Source organism: Dromiciops gliroides, chromosome 3, assembly GCF_019393635.1.
Source record: "Dromiciops gliroides isolate mDroGli1 chromosome 3, mDroGli1.pri, whole genome shotgun sequence".
Taxonomy (NCBI): Eukaryota; Metazoa; Chordata; class Mammalia; order Microbiotheria; family Microbiotheriidae; genus Dromiciops; species Dromiciops gliroides.
In genome coordinates this window covers 263,018,290-263,038,964 of record NC_057863.1, presented here as the reverse complement: position 1 = coordinate 263,038,964, position 20,675 = coordinate 263,018,290, and the positions used below count along the sequence as shown (strand labels likewise).

At 36.4% G+C, this 20,675-nt stretch overlaps 1 protein-coding gene across 1 annotated transcript in view; it reads left to right on the top strand.

Annotated features, from left to right (window-relative positions):
• Positions 1 to 20,675, top strand: part of DOP1B (DOP1 leucine zipper like protein B) — a 138,167-nt gene that overhangs the window by 39,467 nt on the left and 78,025 nt on the right. The window contains 7 exon segments of the mRNA XM_043996750.1: positions 923 to 1,032; positions 2,137 to 2,251; positions 6,218 to 6,338; positions 7,828 to 7,947; positions 10,147 to 10,180; positions 10,182 to 10,253; positions 10,777 to 10,968. Coding sequence (XP_043852685.1) covers positions 923 to 1,032; positions 2,137 to 2,251; positions 6,218 to 6,338; positions 7,828 to 7,947; positions 10,147 to 10,180; positions 10,182 to 10,253; positions 10,777 to 10,968 — 764 coding nt within the window.

The window sequence follows — 20,675 nt, the reverse complement described above, 5'->3', positions numbered from 1 at the left end:
ATTGTGTAATTGGCCTGGAAAGATGATTGTTGTTCAATTCGTTTCAGCTGTTTCCAACTCTTTGTGACCCCCCCCCCCCATTTGGGGTTTTCTTGGCAGATACAGGGGTGGTTTGTCATTTCCTTCTCCAGCTCATTTTACAGATGAGGAAACTGAGGCAAAGAGGGTTAAGTGACTTGTCCAGGGTAAAAGAGCCAGTAAGTGTCTGAAGCCAGATTTGAACTCAAGAAGATGAGTCTTCCTGACTCAAGGCCCAGTGCTCTTTCCTCTATGCCACCTAGCTATTCCTGCCTGGGAAGATAGACTTGCCCTAATTTCTAAAGAACACTTACTTCTCTGGTAGTACTTTGTTTTGTATTTCTCTCTTGCACTTAGGTAATATTAAAATATAATTATCTATCTGGACATCTTATCCCCTCTACTAGACTAAATTCTTGAGGGCCGGGCCCATATCTTATCTAAACTTTGTATCTCCAATATTTTTGTTATACCTAATTGCTAATTGGACAAGGACTCGTGAAGACACCTCTTCTATACAGAAGTTCACTTAGTTATCTTTGATTCTCAGTTTCCTCTTTTTTTATTTTTTGGTGGGGCAATGAGGGTTAAGTGACTTGCCCAGGGTCACATAACTAGTAAGCGTCAAGTGTCTGAGATCAAATTTGAACTCAGGTCCTCCTGAATCCAGGGCTGGTGCTTTATCCACTGCGCCACCTAGTGGCTCCCTATATAGAAGTTCTCATTAACAAAATCAAGTGTGCCGATGTCATGCAAAAATATAAGTATAGATTCTTATGGTAAATTGCATTATAGGATATTAGAAGATGGGAATCTTGCTTCACATTATGTGATATTATCTTGCTTACTTTATATATTTTATGTTAAACTCCTTTCTGAATGAGTGTTTTTATTTCATTTGTAGGCTCAGATATCAAAGGAAATACTCTTGTACCTCAATTGAATGTCTCAACATCTTATGAAGACCAATCCGTCTATTTCTTTGAAAAATACTCAAAAGACCTCTTAGTTGAGGTAGGGGTATCATTTCTGCCCAAAGGTTTCCAAATTCAGAGGGCTATTTGTTCTGAAATATCAATAGGCTTACTTTGCTGAGACTTGGCAAAAATAAGTGTGTTCTGTCCTTGTGTCCAACCTTTACTGGACTTCCCATCAGCTAATGCCATCTCTCCTTAATCTTTACTGTATATTTAATTACTTAGTGTTATATATATATATATATATATATATATATATATATAATATGTATATATTTGTGTGTATATGCATATATTCATGTTATAATTATGCTCTTGTACTTTTATATCTATATATTGCCTCTCCTAGTAGAATGTAAACTCATTGCAAGTAGGGAGCATTTCATACTGTGTACTGCATTTGAAGCACCTCTCACAGTGTCTGGCATATAATTATTTATATAATACTTAATAAATATTTGTTGATTGATCGATACCAGCATTGTAGACACACCTTGATATCTGGACTGGTAGACCCCAACTTGTTTGTTACATCCTGTGGGGCTATGTCTAAAACATCTTTTATTCCATCTAATGGTATTTTGTAACATTCAAAATTACCTAAAAACAATGGGAGGGGGAAGAAAGGGGAATAAGCATTTATATGGTGCCTACTCTATGCCAGGTACTATGCTAAGTGCTTTTTACAAATATTATCTCATTTGGGGGCAGCTAGGTGGCGCAGTGGACAAAGCACCGGGCCTGGATTTAGGAGTACCTGAGTTCAAATCCGGTCTCAGACACTTGACACTTACTAGCTATATGACCCTGGGCAAGTCACAAAACCCCCATTGCCTCACCAAAAAAACAAACAAACAAAAAAACAAATATTATCTCATTTGATCCTCACAACAGCCCTATAAAGTAGGTACTATTATCATTTCCATTTTACAGTTGAGGTAATGGAAGCAAACAGAAGTAAGTGACTTGCTGAGGGTCACACAGCTAGCTAATAAGTGTCTGAGGCCAAATAGGAACTCAGATATTCCTGACTCTAGACCTATTGTGTTACAAAGCTGCCTCAAAAAAAGAAAAAACAAAACCTTTAAACTTTCACACTATTGGTATGAAGTATTCTAACATGTCATTTTTAAAAAATTAGGCATTGATCAAAATTTTGCATCAGAAGTTCACCAGCTCTGAATTTGAAGAAGGTCATCAGGCTTACCTGAAACCTTTCCGTATCCTTGTTTGTCTCCTTGACAAGCCTGAAATAGGTAATATAGTAAAATTTATTTTAATGTTAAAATTGTATTGAAAACAATTTAATATTTCTTTCATTCAGAGACTCTTTAAGATCTTCTCATACTTCAGGATCATTGTGATGAATATCAGTTGTTATCCGAGTGATGAATGCTACCTTATGATTTTTCATCTTACAAATTTCTGATATATTATCATATGAATTTTGCTTACTGAAACGATAGTAATAAAATATCTTACTATTTTCAGGCCAATTAAATCGGATGACGCCTTGTTCTCACATCTTAAGAATCTTTCATCAATATCTACAGTCCAGTAATTTGATTTTCAAGCAGATAAAATGTGAATCTCATTTGCCAAATCCATTCCTTTTGTATTCCTTAATTTTGTTTAGAAGAAAGATTCAGTACTCTAGTTGGTTGGCACAAATCTGTCAGAAATTAATTTATTAAGTATCCGTCTTAGCTTAGAGACATAGAGATACAAAGGGATGTAGAACAGAACTGCTTTTGAAAGTCTTTCTAAATCTAACCATTTCTACTTAAAATTTTATAACAATCAAGAGGTAAAGGCAGAATTCCACTGTTGGATTAAATTGGGGCACAAAGTTTAGCTTTGAGTTTTTCAGTAACTTAAAACTATATAAGAACTTCAACAACGCACTCTGGAGAATCATCTTCCCAAACCAATTCAACCACTCCTGAGTAGAGAAAGAGAAATACTTCTCTCAATTTATTTTATTTTTATCTTTTAAATACATTTTTATTTAAAATTTTGAATTAAATTTGAAATAAATTCCAAGAGAGACAGTGTCCTAATCTGAAATCCATAACATCTTTATCAAAGGTCTAACTAAATTCTAAAGGGAAACAAAGTCAAAGTTGAGTAAGGAACTCTGATCTCTATGGAGATAGATTTAGGGTAGTGACTGGAGGACAGCAAATGGTTAATTGTGGGAATTAAATGAACCACACCGACTCTATCTTAGGACTCAATTCTGGAGCTAACTCACTTCTCTTTCTTTCTTTCTTTCTTTTTTTTTTAGTGAGGCAATTGGGGTTAAGTGACTTGCCCAGGGTCACACAGCTAGTAAGTATTAAGTGTCTGAGGCCGGATTTGAACTCAGGTACTTCTGACTCCAGGGCCGGTACTCTATCCACTGCGCCATCTAGCTGCCCCGCTTCTCTTTCAATTCAGTTATGGGTCTGCCCCAAATTCCGTCTTGTAAGAAAACGTTATTCAATTACAGGAATTGTTGTTTAAACTTAGCCCTCCATGCCTGGAAAGCTGAACCACCTCTGCCTGCTGCTTAGAGACCCTAAACTAAAGACCTAGGTTTTGATGACCAGAAACCCAGTCATATCCAAAGATTGATACATGGAGTTTTCTCACATTTGTACATCTCAAGCAACTCATATGTCTTATCTGAAAACTGGCCTTATACTGATCAATCAGTTGTCTCCATGTTCCTTTGATTGAATACAGACATATCTGTTTCAGATTAGGACACTGTCTCTCCTGGAATTTGTTTCAATCCTGAGAAGATTTATTTCCTTCAAATGGCTCCAAAAAAGACTTCAGACAGAAATAATATTATTTCTTAATATTTTCTTTAAAAAGGGAACAAATACGGGGGCAGCTAGATGGCGCAGTGAATAGAGCACCGGCCCTGGAGTCAGGAGTACCTGAGTTCAAATCCGGCCTCAGACACTTAATACTTACTAGCTGTGTGACCCTGGGCAAGTCACTTAACCCCAATTGCCTCACTAAAAAAAAATAAAATAAAAAACAAAAAGGGAACGAATATGGTCAGAAGGGACCTTAGTTTATTTACATATTTTGTTAGAATATCCACTGAAGTAACACATATATTTACTTAAACCTCATTAAATCTTTGGTAACACTTTTTTTCAAACTTCCTTTCTTCTCTAGCAGAATGTCTTGCTTATTGATGTTTTCTTGTCAAGTGTTCACAATGTTTTTCAACAGTAAATTACTTATATTCATTGAATCTGAAAAATAGAAGAAAACCTGAGTTCTCAGCTTGAGGCATCAATTCCCTAATTCAAGTATAGGATAAGACTTTAAAAATTGAGACCTAAAAATCATTTTATGAATATGAAAATTCCCATCATACTTAGGGTTTTTTCCTTTGCTTTTTTTAAAAAAAAATTCTCTAATTTGCTAATTTTCCAGAACTCAGCAATGAACCTTAAATAAGCCTAGCCTGAGATTAGATATCTTAAAATGTAAATTTTAATTTGAAGATGCCACAGTGTAAATAGATTCAGTGTTAATTAAAAGGAAGGTGTAAATAAAGCATTTGGTTTTCAAAATTGTGTTTTACTGCTGCTTGGTAGTTAATTGTACTCCAAATTGTACACAGCGAAGCCTTTTTTCCACTCACATTGTTGATCTCCAATAGCCAAAACAGACCATAAGCTTCTTAAACTGTGGCATTGTGTAACTGAGTATGGGGGTTATGAAAAATTTGGCAACAGTAAAAGGTTATGTATACCTATTGTATATACCTATATACCTGGGGTTACATAAAAATTTCTCAGGCAAAAATGAGTTGTGAATTGAAAAAGTTTAAGAAGCCCTATTCTAGACCAACTCAACCTGGGACAACTTTTTATACTTAAAGATAATTATAAACTATTCTCTATATGTGGTACTGAAACTCTATATAATATGTTTTGGAGAAATATGAAAACATTGGAATACATAGGGGAAATATTCCACAACTTAGCATGTAACTAAAATACTGTTCCTTCATATGGAAGGAAGTATCTCTGCTCTCTGTAGAGAAAACAAAATGGATGAGACTTTAAAAAAAAATCTGTGGGGGCAGCTAGATGGCACAGTGGTTAAAGCACTGGCCCTGGATTCAGGAGTACCTCAGTTCAAATCCAGCCTCAGACACCTAACACTTACTAGCTGTGTGACCCTGGGCAAGTCACTTAACCCCCATTGCCCCACAAAAAAAAAAAACAAACAAACAAAAAAATCTGTGTTTTGATTATTTGTATAGATATCTGTCTTTGACAATTTTCATTTTCTTTCTATGTGCTGGCCATTTTTTTTTAGATTGCATGTGTAGGTGTATGTCTGATGGTTTGGGAGTTGAGAAATAATCCTGCTAATGAATGCATCTTTCATACCGTCTCAATTATATGTTATTGGTGTTGTCATCATTGGGGTCAGTTTTATATATATTACAGCTTGATCAAGGTCATCCAGAACAAGAAATTGCCTTATGAATGAGCGAACGAATGAACGAACGAATGAATGAACGAACAAATGAATGAATAAATGAACAAAGGAATGAATAATCATATGAAGTAATGCTGGTTATTAGGCAATTTAAGACTGTATAAAAATTCAGATTCTTTCCTTTCTAAGCAGATTTTCCCACCACATCTAAAGTTTTGTTTTTGTTTTTGTTTTGTTTTTGTTTTTTGCGGGGCAATGAGGGTTAAGTGACTTACCCAGGGTCACACAACTAGTAAGTGTCAAGTGTCTGAGGATGGCTTTGAACTCGGGTCCTCCTGAATCCAGAGCTAGTGCTTTATCCACTGGGCCACCTAGCTGCCCTCCCACATCTAAAGTTTTTAAAGAGAAATGTGTACAAAGTTTACATGTCATAGAATTATTCTTTTCATGCAAATAACGATGTGCTTTTTGTAAATGTTTAACTTATAAGTATTACACTGACTTTTTTTGTTTTTTTCATATAAATATTTTATTATTTTCCAGTTACATTTAGAGATAGTTTTCAACATTTGTTTTTATAAGATTTCTAGTTTCAAATTTTTCTCCCTCCTTTCTCCCTCCCCAAGACAGCAAGCAGTCTGATATAGGTTATATATATACAATCATTAAATCATTAAACATATTTCTGCATTAGTCATTCTGTGAAAGAAGAATTTGGACTGACTTTTATTAGCATTGTGGTTTGACCTTTTTTTCAATTACAGGGCCTCAGGTTGTTGGGGATTTATTTCTTGAAGTGATCAGAGCCTTATACTCTTACTGTAGAGATGCTCTTGGGATTGATCTTAAACTTAGCTACCCTCAGAGTGGAAATTTACTTACAAGGTATGACAGGAGTTTTCTTTTTCATTGTCCTTTTCATAGTTATAATTAGAGCTGGAAGAGAACCTTAGAAGCCTTCTGGTCTAACCCCTTCATTACTCAGGATATGACAAAAAGAGGTACAATGACTTGCCTAAGGTTGCAGTAGGATATGAACATAAGTCCTCTGATTCCAAAGCACAATACTTTTTTGACCTTCTCTCCTTTGGTGAAATCCCCTTTATAGCACAGCTTTCTCTTAGAATCTCTAGCCTTCCTTAACTGATGAACTCCATTTTATGCAAAATCTTTCCTATTCACATGCTACCATATTTACCGCACTTGTTGGTGCTCTCCTCCTCCTGAAATAATTTTGTATTTACTTGTATTTGTATATGCTGTTTCTCCTCAATAGACTGCAAGTTGGTACAAGGGCGGGTATCTTTTAATTTTGGTCTTTGATTTCCCAAAGTCTGGTATCCTTGTACAAACTAGACACTTCGCTTAGTTGAATAATAGCAAATTTTTGTAGTTTAAGGTTTGCAAAGTGCCTTACAAATATCATCTCATTTTATCCTAAAAACAACTCCATTGAGAAATGTTATTATTATCCTCATTTTACCTAGGTGCCTAGGAGATCCAAGTGCAGAGAGGTTAAAGGATTCATCTTAATAAATAAAATTAAGTATTGATAATATTAAGAGGAAGTTGGTAATTTTTTTCAATTAAATATTTATTAAGTGCCTACCCTTGGCAAAGCACTATAAGAAGTGAGTCAAACAAAATTTTGAAAGACAACAATTACTATTTAGGGAGGGTCAAATGTGTGATATAGACTTGAAGATAGAAAATAAGTTGTTTTCAGGAAATTAGTTGTGCATTTGCTTTGGATATAGTGTTCAAATTTTTCTAACTAGTTTTTTGTAAGGGAAAACAAGCCTGGATCAATCTTTCCTTTTTAATCTTAATATCCTTTTCTTTCAGTGAGAGTTGGCATTGGAGTTAAATTATATTAACTCTCTTCAACTCTAGGAGACCTTTTAACTGATTATGAGTGTACTGAGAGCTTGTACTTTATTAATGAGTTCTCTTCAGTCACTAAAGTGATACTTAGATGATTTTCATGCTAATTCTTAGAGATTGTGGAAGATAGTTTCTTCTTGTATAACTTAAGTGTTAAAAAATTTCCCCTTTTGAAAATTTTCTCCATGAGAACTTTGATAAATTGACCTCCCTCAGAAATCACCTTCTTGGACCTTTAGAAAGAAAAAGTTATGGAAATAATAAACCAAGAGGACTTGTAGAATAACATTATTTCAGATCTAGGATATTCTCTTAAACTATTTTAAAAAATAAATATTGATATCTTTTGTTTTTTGCATCAACAAAATTTCCCCCAGTAACCCCTCCCCATCCATAAGCCCTCCCAGAGAGACATTCAACATAACAAATAAAATTTATAAAAGACAATAAATTAACTTTTTTCTCAGATATATTCCTTTTTTCTTCACAGTGCAATAAAAGAAAACAAATATGCCTCTGAGATTGTGAAAACTGTGAATTTTCTAATTACTTCCCTAAGTACAGATTTCATCTGGGATTATATGACCCGATGTTTTGAAGACTGCTTTAGGTAATTATGCAGTTTAGTATTAAAGGATATTTAAGAGAAATGAACTATGTAAGAACTTTCTTGGGTGGTCATAGTGATCAGATTTTAAATGGTTTGGGCTCTGTGACTTAGGCTGAGTTTGCATAACCTAACTACTGCAGGAGGAAATAAAATGTTAGTATTTGTCACACTGGAGTGAAGCTGGAGAAAACAAGCTACTTAAGTATCAAGTATTTTGTGTAAAAACAGCAGCATTTGATCTTTAGATTCAAAGACACTAATTAAAGCAAGAAACCTCCCTGTTTGGGGGATAGCCTTTTCTTTACTTTGTGATGCTAAAGTTGCTTTATATCCTAAGAGAATAATGTATAGAAAATGTGCTGTGTATTTCCTAGCTATATCACCTTACTCAACTTCTGTGTCGACAGTGCTCTTTGAGACTTAACCTTCTTTTTTTTTTTTTTTTGGTGAGGCAATTGGGGTTAAGTGACTTGCCCAGGGTCACACAGCTAGTAAGTGTTAAGTGTCTGAGGCCGGATTTGAACTCAGGTACTCCTGACTTCAGGGCTGGTGCTCTATCCACTGCGCCACCTAGCTGCCCCAAGACTTTACCTTCTTAGAGAAGATAAGCTCAAGATTTAGCTCAAGAATAGGATATCTCTTTTTAAATTTTAAATGATGAAACTGAACAAAGTGGACAAAGAGGATCAAAGAAAGCAAGGCTCCTAACCTTCATTTGCCCCCTGCAAAAAGCAACAAATAAAAAAATAGAAATCACTAAAAAAAAACCCCAAATTTTCTAAATCAGCAAAAAAACCCAAACAAACCAATCATCATATAATTTTCAAATACTACAGAATTACTGAATTGGCTAAAATACAAGAATTAATGGAAATAGAAAAAGAAAACAAAGTTGAATTCAGAACAGAAAATAGTAAAGATACAAAGAAGGATATTTAACTTGTTTAAAGTTTTCTATTTAAAAGGAATGCATTGATATAAAATAGATATACATTTAATAACTCTGTACCAAAACTTGTTAGAATCAAGGTTTTAATAGTCTCAGTTTCAGGTTAGGACAATTCTTTGTTTTGTTTCTGTGTCAGAATTGCAAAGTCATCTTTCCAAGATGAATTTGTAGGTGGAACTGCACATTGCAGGATATTTGATAACAGGGAAATTACTAAATTTGCTTCAGGTTCTGGGACAAGTCAGATGTACCTAGTGATTTATCAGCCTTGAAAAGAACGCTGGCTGGATTTGTAATCAAAAGATCCAAATTTCAGTCATAACTCTACCATAGTAATTCACTATGTGACTTTAGGCAAGTCACTTCACTCTGAGCCTCAGTTTTCTTCTCTGTAAAATTGAGGGGACTGGATTAAATGATTTCCAAAAGTCCGTTCTACCTCCAACATTTTATGAGTCTTTTCTGTGAGCCAAGAGTATTGTTTTAAGAAAAGTATTGGGGGCAGCTAGGTGGTGCAGTGAATAGAGCACTGGCCCTGGATTCAGAAGGACCTGAGTTCAAATCCAGCATCAGACACTTGACACTTACTGGCTGTGTGACCCTGGGCAAGTCACTTGACCCCCATTGCCCTGCCAAAAAAAAGTATTGAATTTCATTGTAGGAAGGGTCTAACCCTGTGAAAGACAGATTATGCCTATCTTAATCAAGTTTCTCTATTGAAACTATAGGATTCTAAGTAGCATGTAGTTTACAGAGTTAAAATGAAATGTTGACTGGTTCTTGGGTATAAGATTTGAAAGAAAGTGTTTCTGGGATCTGAATTTAGTAGTCAAAATTCTGCTTTGACTAGCCAAAGCTAGTCCTGTTCCACCTACACTTCTTAGTTTTAGATTCTTAAAAATGGTACAATTCAGGGGGGTGGCTAGGTGGTGCAGTGGATAAGCACTGGCCCTGGATTCAGGAGTTCCTGAGTTCAAATCAGGCCTCAGACACTTGACACTTACTAGCTGTGTGACCTTGGGCAAGTCACTTAACCCCCACTGCCCCGCAAAAAAATAAACACACACACACACAAAAAAAACAAAAAACAAAAAACAAAAATGGTACAATTCTTTAGGATCTATGTTGTTAGAACCACAGAAGTTGTTACTATACTTGAAGCTAATGTGAAGAGAATTAAGTGTTCTTAAAGTCTTGAAATACTAAAGATCATATTTGAAAAAAAAATTTTTTTCCCTTTTTTGTGGCAGAAGCAGATCCATGGAAGTAAACCATCCTTTAACAAAAAAACAGCACTTCTCCCACAGTTTCAGAACTTTGCGTATTGCTTGTTTTCCTCCTTGATGTAATTCCATTGGTAAGAGAGACATTTTCATTTCTTTTTAGAGTGATAGGCTAGCTTATTTGATTCATGGGCTCATCACCTTTTTTTTCCTTGTATATGAAAGGTAGATGTAGATAACCTATTATATAAATCTTCTATCTTATAAGTGGGTTATAACTTGTGAGCCAGTTTTAAATGTGCTTTCTTGAAATTACACCGAATTGAACATGATCCCAGTAATACAGTATTTGCATAGTCCTATTTTGTGAGTAAAGAGAACAAAATAGACAGTTTTCTAATTAAAACATTGTAATTGTATAATTTTTCTCAAATGAAAATTGTCAGATATCCTTCTCCTTGTTGGAAAAGAAAAAGAAGTGATTAAATAAGTGACCAAGTAAAATATTAGTTGTGTTGTTCAAGAAAGAAAAGAAGTGAATTTATCTTTTGTTCTGCTTACTAATTTGGAATTAATGTGAAGCTTATTCAGATTAATAAAATAAGTTTATATGAGATGACATTTTTGAAGTATATCCCTCTTCTCTTTTAAAAATAGGAACTTTATTCTGAAGTACAAACTCAGTATCTCCCTCAGATGCTCAGTTACATGGTGCAGTGCCTTTATGAGGAACTGGAATTTTTAACCTTGCCTGAACTCACTCATGCCTTAAAAACTTGCTTCAAAGTGCTTAATAAAGTGCAAATGCCTCCATCTTACTTGGATATTGAGACAACAAGTGAAAATACGGTACGTACTGTTATTGATGAAAAACACTTAATGAATTGTTTCATATTAAAAGTGTTTCTGCTTTACGTGTATAACAAATAAGTAGTTTCTGCTAGAAACAAAGAACTGTTTCTCTGGTGCTTACATTTTTTCCAGGGAAACAAAATATAATTTGTGAAATATTACACTATATTAATGACATTTTTGGCATCAGCTAAAAATGTTTAAGGACATACAATATTGTTACATATATGTATGTAGACTATGCCTTCTCCCTTAAAATGTATTGTTCCTTTAGTTTTTTCCTTTAACTTTTATAATGTCTAGTTTCTGAATAGTGAAAGGAATAAGAAAAGAAAATCGAGGATACTTACTCCTTGGTATGACCCCTCAACTTTTTTTTTCCTTTTCAAAATGACTTTTTAAATTATATTTTCGTTGGGGTTATTGAATAGTTTTCTAAGACACATTTTATTTTATCTTTGTTAAATTTAGACTTCCAAAATTATGGCAGGTTTATTGACTTAATATCTAAGAATTCTAAAAATAAATTTTATAGCAGTATTAATTTTTTTTAAATGTGTGTTATTAAATGGATGTGCTTTTAACCTTTTTGTGTTGTAGACATCTTGGCAATCTGGCAAAACCCATAGACCCTTCTTGGAATAATTTTTTCAAATGTATAAAATAAACTATTTAAGTTTAAAAAGGAAGCTAAATGGGGCCGCTAGGTGGCGCAGTGCACCGGCCCAGGAGTCAGGAGTACCTAAGTTCAAATCTGGCCTCAGACACTTAACACTTGCTAGCTGTGTGACCCTGGGCAAGTCACTTAACCCCAATTGCCTCACTAAAAAATTAAAAATTAAAAAATTAAAAAAGGAAGCTAATTATATTGAAATATAGTTATCAAAATATTTTTACATTCATAAATTCTAGTTTAATAACACTTGGCTTGGGGGCAGCTAAGTGGCGCAGTAGGTAAAGCACCAGACCTGGATTCAGGAGGACCTGAGTTCAAATCCAGCCTCAGACACTTGACACTTACTAGCTTTGTGACCTTGGGCAAGTCACTTAACCCTCATTGCCCTGCAAAAAAACCAACAACATACTTGGCTTAATGGAAAAAAGTATAATTATTATTATCTCTACTTCATAAGGAAAGTGAAACAAAGTTGTGACTTCACAGAATCTAAAAGTTGGAAGGGTCCTCAGAGGCCATCCAATTCCTATCTGCCTGAGAATCTTCTCTCCAACAGGCTCATACAGGTAGTAAATGGTAAAGCTATGACCAGAATCCAGAGAAATAGTATGGCTCAAGAGGAGCTGGATTTGAAATTAAGACCTAGGTTCAAAGGGGTGGTTCTCTGTGACTGTGGACATGTTACCTAATGCCTCCAACCTTAGTTTCCCCATCTGTAAAATGAGATTCGACTAAATGGTCTTTAACGTCTTTTTGAACTCTTTAATACCTAGTACAGCAATCCCTTATGTATATGTCTGTGTGTGTGTATATATAACATACATACATGTTATATATTACACATATAAATGCACACACATCTATATATGTACACATATTTGCATATGTGTCATATAGATATGTACATACACATATATTTGCACACAATACAACTATGGACCAGATTATGATATCCAGAGAGAATGATTATTAAAAGGGGCTCTCCTCTTATTTGAACTGACAATTGAGAAGGTTGCGATGCTTCTACACTTCTGTAAAATGAGGGAATTGGATTTAGATCACCTATAAGTTCTAAAACTGTGATCTCTGAGGGCAGGGACTATTTTTCATTTTGCCTTCATCTCTTCAGCATCCAGTACACTGTCTTACCCATAAAAGATGCTTATTAAATGTTTTAACTGTATTGGATTAGTATTATAATCATAATTTCATAACTGTTCAAGTACAGTTATCAAAAGGGAGACCAAATAATTACACCTAGACCTTGAAAAATCTTTCAATGTGATTTTTTTTTTCTTGCTGGTTCCTACATTGTATGACTTGGAAGGGAGAAATCCCCTTGTTCAGTTCTATCCCTTAGTAAAGTGGTATCGTTGGTATACAGATGTGACATTTAAGGGCCAAAAAGATGAAAGTATTTGCCCAAAGCCAATAAATAGCTTTTAAGTGGCAGAGCCTGAGTTATCAGCACTCAGGCTTCCTGACTCCTACTATAATGCTGTTTTCACTATCTCATGCCAACTCACCAGTTTTATTGGCTGAAATAAAATTTAAATACATAGTGAGCAGCTGTTAAATGGTTGATAGTCTTGGACTAGTCAATCATTTAAAAAATCAAGTAAGAAACAAGAATATCAATAAATGGAGAGAAATGGAGATGAAAGAAATTATGTGCTACATTTAATAATATAGAAAAAATAATACTTCAAATGAGATTATCAGTTATTTATTTATTCAGCACTTTTAATGTGCATCAGTTTGGGTTAACTGTCTATAATTTTATGGGATTTACCATCTAGTTGCTAGAGTTGGTCATTTTAATTTAAATTGTCTTTTCCTTTGAAAGCTGAATTAAGTATAAAGAGTAAGTCGTTCAAAACTCTTTGAGAGTAGTAATGTTGTTATAAATCTCTCCAAGTACTGCAGACGAGAATCGTGGTTCCCACAGTAAGATTTATCTTGTACCTCATCAGCTAACCAAATGTGGGTTTTTCATGCATTTTTAGACTTCCTAACGGGTTGTAGTTTATATACAAAGTAATAGGAACCAGGACTTCTGCTGTTTAACCTATTTACTATGTGGGTAGTTTTGTACCGGCTCCCATCGGAAATTTTAAAGGGAAAATGCTTTCTATTTTATATTATCCTGTCAAGCAGAATCATGTAATAAACAATATTGTAATTCTTATGCAGAAGAGGGCTGTTACTGTGCTATTACCAAATTTCCAGTTGTAGTTAGTATATTTAAAACTTCTGGGTAGCTAGGTGGCTCACTGGGCCTGAAGTCAGGAGGACCTGAGTTCAAATCTGGCTTCAGACACTTGATATTTACTAGCTGTGTGACCCTGGGCAAGTCACTTAACCCCAATTGCCTCACCAAAAAACAAACAAACAAAAAAACTTCTATGGGAACAATTTGTGAGAAAACTAAAAATTCAGTTCTTAACTTTGGTTTTTAAAACCCAAGGTGTCAGGACTCTTTTCTGAATGTTCTAAAGAAGGTTCTATTTTAACTTTGTAGTAATGACTATTTGGATCAACCCTCCCCAACAATGGCTATTGTTAGAAAGATGGCAGAATAATAAGTATCCCCTCAATTATAATTAGAATACCCCCACAGTCTAATGGAGGGGACAACATGTAAACAACTATGTACAAACAAGATATGTACAGGATAAATTGAGGGTAGTCTCAGTGGGAAGGCTCTAGGATTAAGGAGGGCTTGGAAAGACTTCATGCAGAAGGAGGGACTTTGGCTGAAATTTGAAGGAACCTAAGTACAGATAGGAGGGATAGGATTCTAGGCATGAAAATGCTCAAAAATGGAAGATGGAATGTTTGGTGTGAGGAACAGGAAGGAGGCCCGTGTCCCTCGATTGCAGGGTACATGGAGGGGGAGTAAGCTATTAGAAGACTGGAAAGGTATGAAAGAGCAAAGTTTTGAAGGGCACCAAAACAAACAGAGGATTTTTTTTTTAAGGTCAGGCAACTGAGGTAAAGTGACTTGCCCAGGGTCACACAACTAGTATGTGTCAAGTGTCTGAGCCTGGATTTGAACTCAGGTCCTCCTGAATTCAGGGCTGGTGCTTTATTCCCTGTGACACCTAGCCGCCCCCTTCAATCTTAATAGTATTTTATTTTTTTCAAGTTACATGTTAAGTGTCTGAGATCAGATTTGAACTCAGGTCCTCCTGAATCCAGGGCCGGTGCTTTAACCACTGTGCCATCTAGCTGCCCCTTTTAGGTTTTTGTTGTGGTTTTTTTGAGACAGGTTTTAATTGGTTGTAAAAGGTTTTAATAATAAAAGCTAGCATTTACATAGCACTCTGAGGTTTGCAAAGTTACTTCATTTGATCATCACTGTAACTCTGGAAAGTAGATGCTGTTATCATTCCCATTTTACAGATGAGGAAATGGAGAAAAGTCACAAGGTCAGAAGTCCAAGGTCACAAAGCTAATGAGCACCCTGCATAGGATGTGAATTCCTGTCTTTTTGACTCTTAAGTCCAGTGTCTATCAACTCTGCCTGTAAGAAATTTTAAAACTAAATAAGAAGAATTGATATTTGACTTTAGAGACAATAAGAAACTGCTGGAGTTTATTGAATGAGTGAATGTCATGTTCAGATATGCACATAAGGGAAATCCCTTTGATGACGGTATGGAAGATCAAGTAGAATGAGGAGAGATTAGAGGAATCAATTAGGCAGCTGTTGCAATTATCTAGTTGACTGGTAATGAGGACCTGCGCTGTGGTGGTAACCCGGTGAGTAGCAAGAAGGGATCAAATGTGAAAAATGTGGTAGAGGTAGAAATGACAAGATTTGGCAGCCGATGTCAGATGAGACCGAGTGAGAAGTCAAAAATAATGCCAAAGTTACAAAGTAGAGAAGAAAGAGAAGGGTTTGTTTGGGGGAGGGGCGGGGGAATATAATGAGTTCAGTTTTAGATATGCTAAGTTTAGTATGTCTGTGGAACATCCATTTTGAAATGGATAATAAGCAATTAGTGATGCGTGAATGAAGTTCAGGGAAGAACCTAAGATTGATATATAAATCTGTGATTCATCAGAAATGATATGAAAATGAAACCCATGTGAGCAGATGAGGTCACTGAGAGTGGAAGGAGAGAGAAGGTTAGGGACCCAAGACAGAGCCTTTGAGAATAATACCCCAGGGCACAGTGGATGAAGCACCAGCCCTGGATTCAGGAGGACCTGAGTTCAAATCCGGCATCAGACACTTGACACTTGCTAGCTGTGTGACCCTGAGCAAGTCACTTAACCCCCCATTGCCCCGCCAAAAAAAAAAAAAGAGAGAGAGAATAATACACCAAATTAGGGGTGTGGTATTGATAATGATCCAGCAAAGGAGATTGAAGATGGGTTGTATGTGTAGGAGGAAAACTGGGATTAAGTAGTGTCATGAAAGCCCAAAAAGAGACAAGAGAGGAGAGATTGACGGAATGGTAGAGTCTAGTGAAAGTTTATTTTTGAAGGCAGTAAGGGAATGAACAGGGGGGTAAGAGAGTGGCTGAAGATTAGAGAGATATGGGGAATGATTGAAGTTTGCAATCTATTGAGAAGGAAAAGAATCAAAGGAAAGAAGGAAACATGCATTTATTATTAAGTTTCTATGCAAGGTGCACTGTGCTAAGTACTTTATCTTATGATCTGCTAGGTGTCTCAGTGGATAGAACACTAGGCTTGGGATCAGGAAAACTCATCTTCATGAGTTCAAATATGGCTTCAGATACTTAATGGTTCTGTGACCCTGGGCAAGTCACTTAACCCTATTTGCCTCAGTTCCTCATCTATAAAATTAGCTGGAGAAGGAAACGGCAAACCAGTCTTGGCAAGAAAACCCCAAATGGGTTCATGGAGAATCAGACATGACTAAAACGACTGAACAATAACAATAACAAACATTTGATCTTTACCACAACCTACAGATGAAGGCTTCTTTTTTGTGGAACTACTTTTTGATATATGAGAATACGCAGCTCATGTTAAATCAAACACTTTGAATTGGGGATTTCTAGAAAATTGGTACTGAGGAAAATGATACAATCATGAGCTTTATTATCATGAGGCACAGCAAGCAGTCAAACAAAGCATATAAACACTGTGACAGTTTAAACAAGCAGAATTTCATTCCAGCGGATGCAAGAAACTCACCCAGTGTGAGGTAGAGGGAGACTTATCAGGGAGGAAACATGCTGAAAACTGGGGTTCAGGTGGCAAGATTATATACCCTAAGAATGAACTTAGTTTCAGATATAGGAGGGGACATTTCTAATCAGACCCAGATGTAGTGGAAAAGTTCTCAGGGACGTTTGTTGATACCAAGCTTGGGTGAAGGTTGAAATGGGGGAGTTTCTCTATCAGGATCACAAACTGGTGGGAGGATCTAATGTTAACTAAGGCAGCAGAAGGAGAATGACTCAAGGCCCCTGCAACAGGCCAAGAGTTCATCCAAGCAAAAAGCTGCAAACTGTATCTGCCTGACACGGAGTTAACAGTGGAAAAGTACAAACTGTTTTGCCAAGTGCTTCCATATGGACATTAGGGACATTTAATCCAAGTGACCACATATTGGAGTCCTGTCATCATGAACAGTTACAACAAGCAGGATTTGAACTCAGGTCTTCTTGACTACAGGTTCAATGCTCTATCCACTCTACCACCTAACTGATTAAAAGGCACAAAAGACAAATATGTTTCTGAAATCATCAAGAGTTTTCTCCAGTTGATTTGACTTGAGGCCAAGAGAGGCTAAATAACTTGGCCAGCATTTTATGTAGCAGAATTGGGATTTGAGCCCAGGTCTTTCTCCCTCCAAATCTTATGCTCTCTCCAGCATACCAGGCTGTTTCTCAACTCTGTAATACTGCTCCGGTTCTAGTACTTTTTTTGTTGTTGTTGAATTGTCAAGAATATTTTGGAGATCTGTATTTCTAGTATGGATGTTTGCTGTCTAATAGCTTAGGAAAGATCTATAATTCTGGCCACCTGATCATATCTTTTTAGGCATTCAGTATTGGAGTCAACATCAAGTTCAAATCCCATCTTTGTCACTTACTATCTGTGTGGCCTTGGGCAAGTTACTTAACCTCTCTGGCCTTCAGATTCTTCATCTGTAAAATGAGGTTGTTAGGGGCAGCTAGGTGGCGCAGTGGATAGAGCACTGGCCCTGGAGTCAGGAGGACCTGAGTTCAAATCCGACCTCAGACACTTAACACTTACTAGCTGTGTGACCTTGGGCAAGTCACTTAACCCCAATTGCCTCACAAAAAAAAAAAAATGAAGTTGTTAGACTAGATGACCATTAAGTTCTCTTCCAGTTCTAAGTCTGTGATACATTGATAACAGTTCTATAATTTCTGGTGTCAAAGGCCTCGCTCATCCTGAATAATTATGCTAAACCTCTGTTTCTGTAAACAAAACCACAAGTCAGCCATTTGATCAGTACTTCTTTGCCAACGTATTATTAGTTGAGTTCATGTTGATGTTGTCTGTATGGGGCCTTTTAAGTCCACTCTTGGATCTTAACCATTTCATAAGCTCCCACTTTCAGCTAAATCCAGTAGCATATACCAATTGTCAATTTCACCATTATTTTTATTATCATCTACATCAAGGCTTCTTAAATTTTTTCCACTCATGACCCCTATTCGCCCGAGAATTTTTTACACAACCCCAGGTATTTAGGTATTTAAAATCTTTTGTGACCCCCACATTCAGTTATGTGACCCCATATAGGGTTGCAACCCACAGTTTAAGAAGCTTTGATCTATAGTATCTTATTCTTCTCATCTTTTTGATGGACCAGGTAGAAGCAATATAAGGAAAAATCACTATTCTCCTCTTATTCTTTTACACCTAATGTTATGCAGACTATTCCCAAGTGGATAAAATAACTGCTCTTTATAATTCGATGCGTACTGAGATGTAAGCTTGTTTTCTGTAGACTCACTAAAAGCATTTTTAACTGTAGAAGATGGGATGACAAAAACATCTACCTTATTCAATTCCTACATTAAATGTTTTCCACTTGTCTCTGTTTTGAAAGTTTTTCATTTCATGTAGTTTGGAGGTTGAACTTTTAAGTATGGCAATATCTATTAAAAACGCAGATCTCAAATTTTTAAGAATTAATAGTATTTCCAGGCCATTCTTGGCAGTAGTTTTATTTATAATGATATTCCAGTTTCAATATAATTTAACTGCCTTTTCATTATTATTCTCATCATTTGTTTATTATTGTGTGGTTAACCATGTAGCACTTGGACCGTCTATTTGTTATTTTTTACTCTAGCTACATGACTGGTCAACCTTCTTTTCTGTTCATATATTTTCTAGATGAAACTTTTTTTTGGGGGGGGTGAGGCAATTGGGGTTAAGTGACTTGCTCAGAGTCACACAGCTAGTAAGTGTCAAGTGTCTGAGGTTGGTTTTGAACTCAGGCCCTCCAGAATTTAGGGCTGGTGCTTTATCCATTGTGCCACCTAGCTGCCCCTAGATGAAACTTTTTATGCCCATTCTTGCATACAAGTCATTATTGGTAATACTCTAGTAACTGGTCATTGGTAATAATACCCTAGTTACTCTCAATGATTTGTTTCTTCATTGCTTTTTTTTTTTTTTTTAGTGAGGCAATTGGGGTTAAGTGACTTGCCCAGGGTCACACAGCTAGTAAGTGTTAAGTGTCTGAGGCCAGATTTGAACTCAGGTACTCCTGACTCCAGGGCTGGTGCTCTATCTACTACGCCACCTAGCTGCCCCTCTTCATTGCTTTTTGAGTCTTACACAATTTTGAACAGAAGTAGGGTTAGTTGTTTTTTGTTTTTTCATTTCACAGCATCATTAGAAGAATATTGACTTTAACAAGATGAGTTCTTGTGTCAAGGAGCAGCTTATAATCATTCAAATAAGTGCACAGTTTTCCAAATGCTATCTAGCCTATTTTTCTGTCAGATTCTGGACCCAAATATAGTCCATCTGGAGTGCCTTACCAGAATTTCAATGTGTTGTTCATTTCTGCCTAAATTTTGTTCCCTAAGGGCCAACATGGGCCAGCAGCTCCTCACCCCCTGAGATTAGTTAGGATGGACACAGGGCTTGGGGGAGGGAAGTTGCCCCTCCCCCACCTTACCCCAGAGATGGAGAAAACAGATCTTATAAAGAGGAATTAGTCCATATAAATAGGAATTAATGCCAAATTTAGGTCACTAATGCTTTAAATGGTGTGTATATAGCCCTTAGTCATGGAGACCCGGGACAAAGCTAGGTTGAGTAAATGAAGGCCTGCTTTTTAGATTATCTTATATAAAGTGGTATTAAGAAGGGAAGATCACTCTTTTGATTTCATGAACTGTTTATTGTAAGGGGGGCTGCTGTTGTTACTGACCTGGGTATATCCCCATTTTAGGGAGTCTGTAGAGCTATACCTGTACATCCTCGTTGCTGTATACATTTACAAATAGAGTTGTTAGATTGTTTCGGGTTCTTACCTGTTTATTAATATCTTTAGATCCTGAATTTGCATTTAAGGGAAGTGTGTACCTGGCTTAAGATATTTGATGTAACCAACAGGATCTGATGAAATTAACTGTGGGCTCATAGCTTGCTGGGAGGACAGATGGCAGTGGCAAGAGAAGACAGATTATCTTGGCCTCAACCCTTACTTTCCCTAGGATTGAGATGTGGAGGGGAGATCTGATCCTTGCAGCAAATCCCATTTTGTCAGGGGATGTGAATTGAAAGAGATTAAGGAGTATTCAGGGATGGAAACAAACTCCCTGCAGGCTAAATCAATCTATCTTTCTTCCTTTCTTTCTTCCTTCCTTCCTTCCTTCCTTCCTTCCTTCCTTCCTTCCTTCCTTCCTTCCTCCCTTCCTTCCTCCCTCCCTCCTTCCCTCCCTCCCTCCCTCCCTCCCTTCCTTCCTTCCTTCCTTCCTTCCTTCCTTCCTTCCTTCCTTCCTTCCTTTTCTTTCTTTTTTTCAGGGCAGTGGGGGTTAAGTGACTTGCC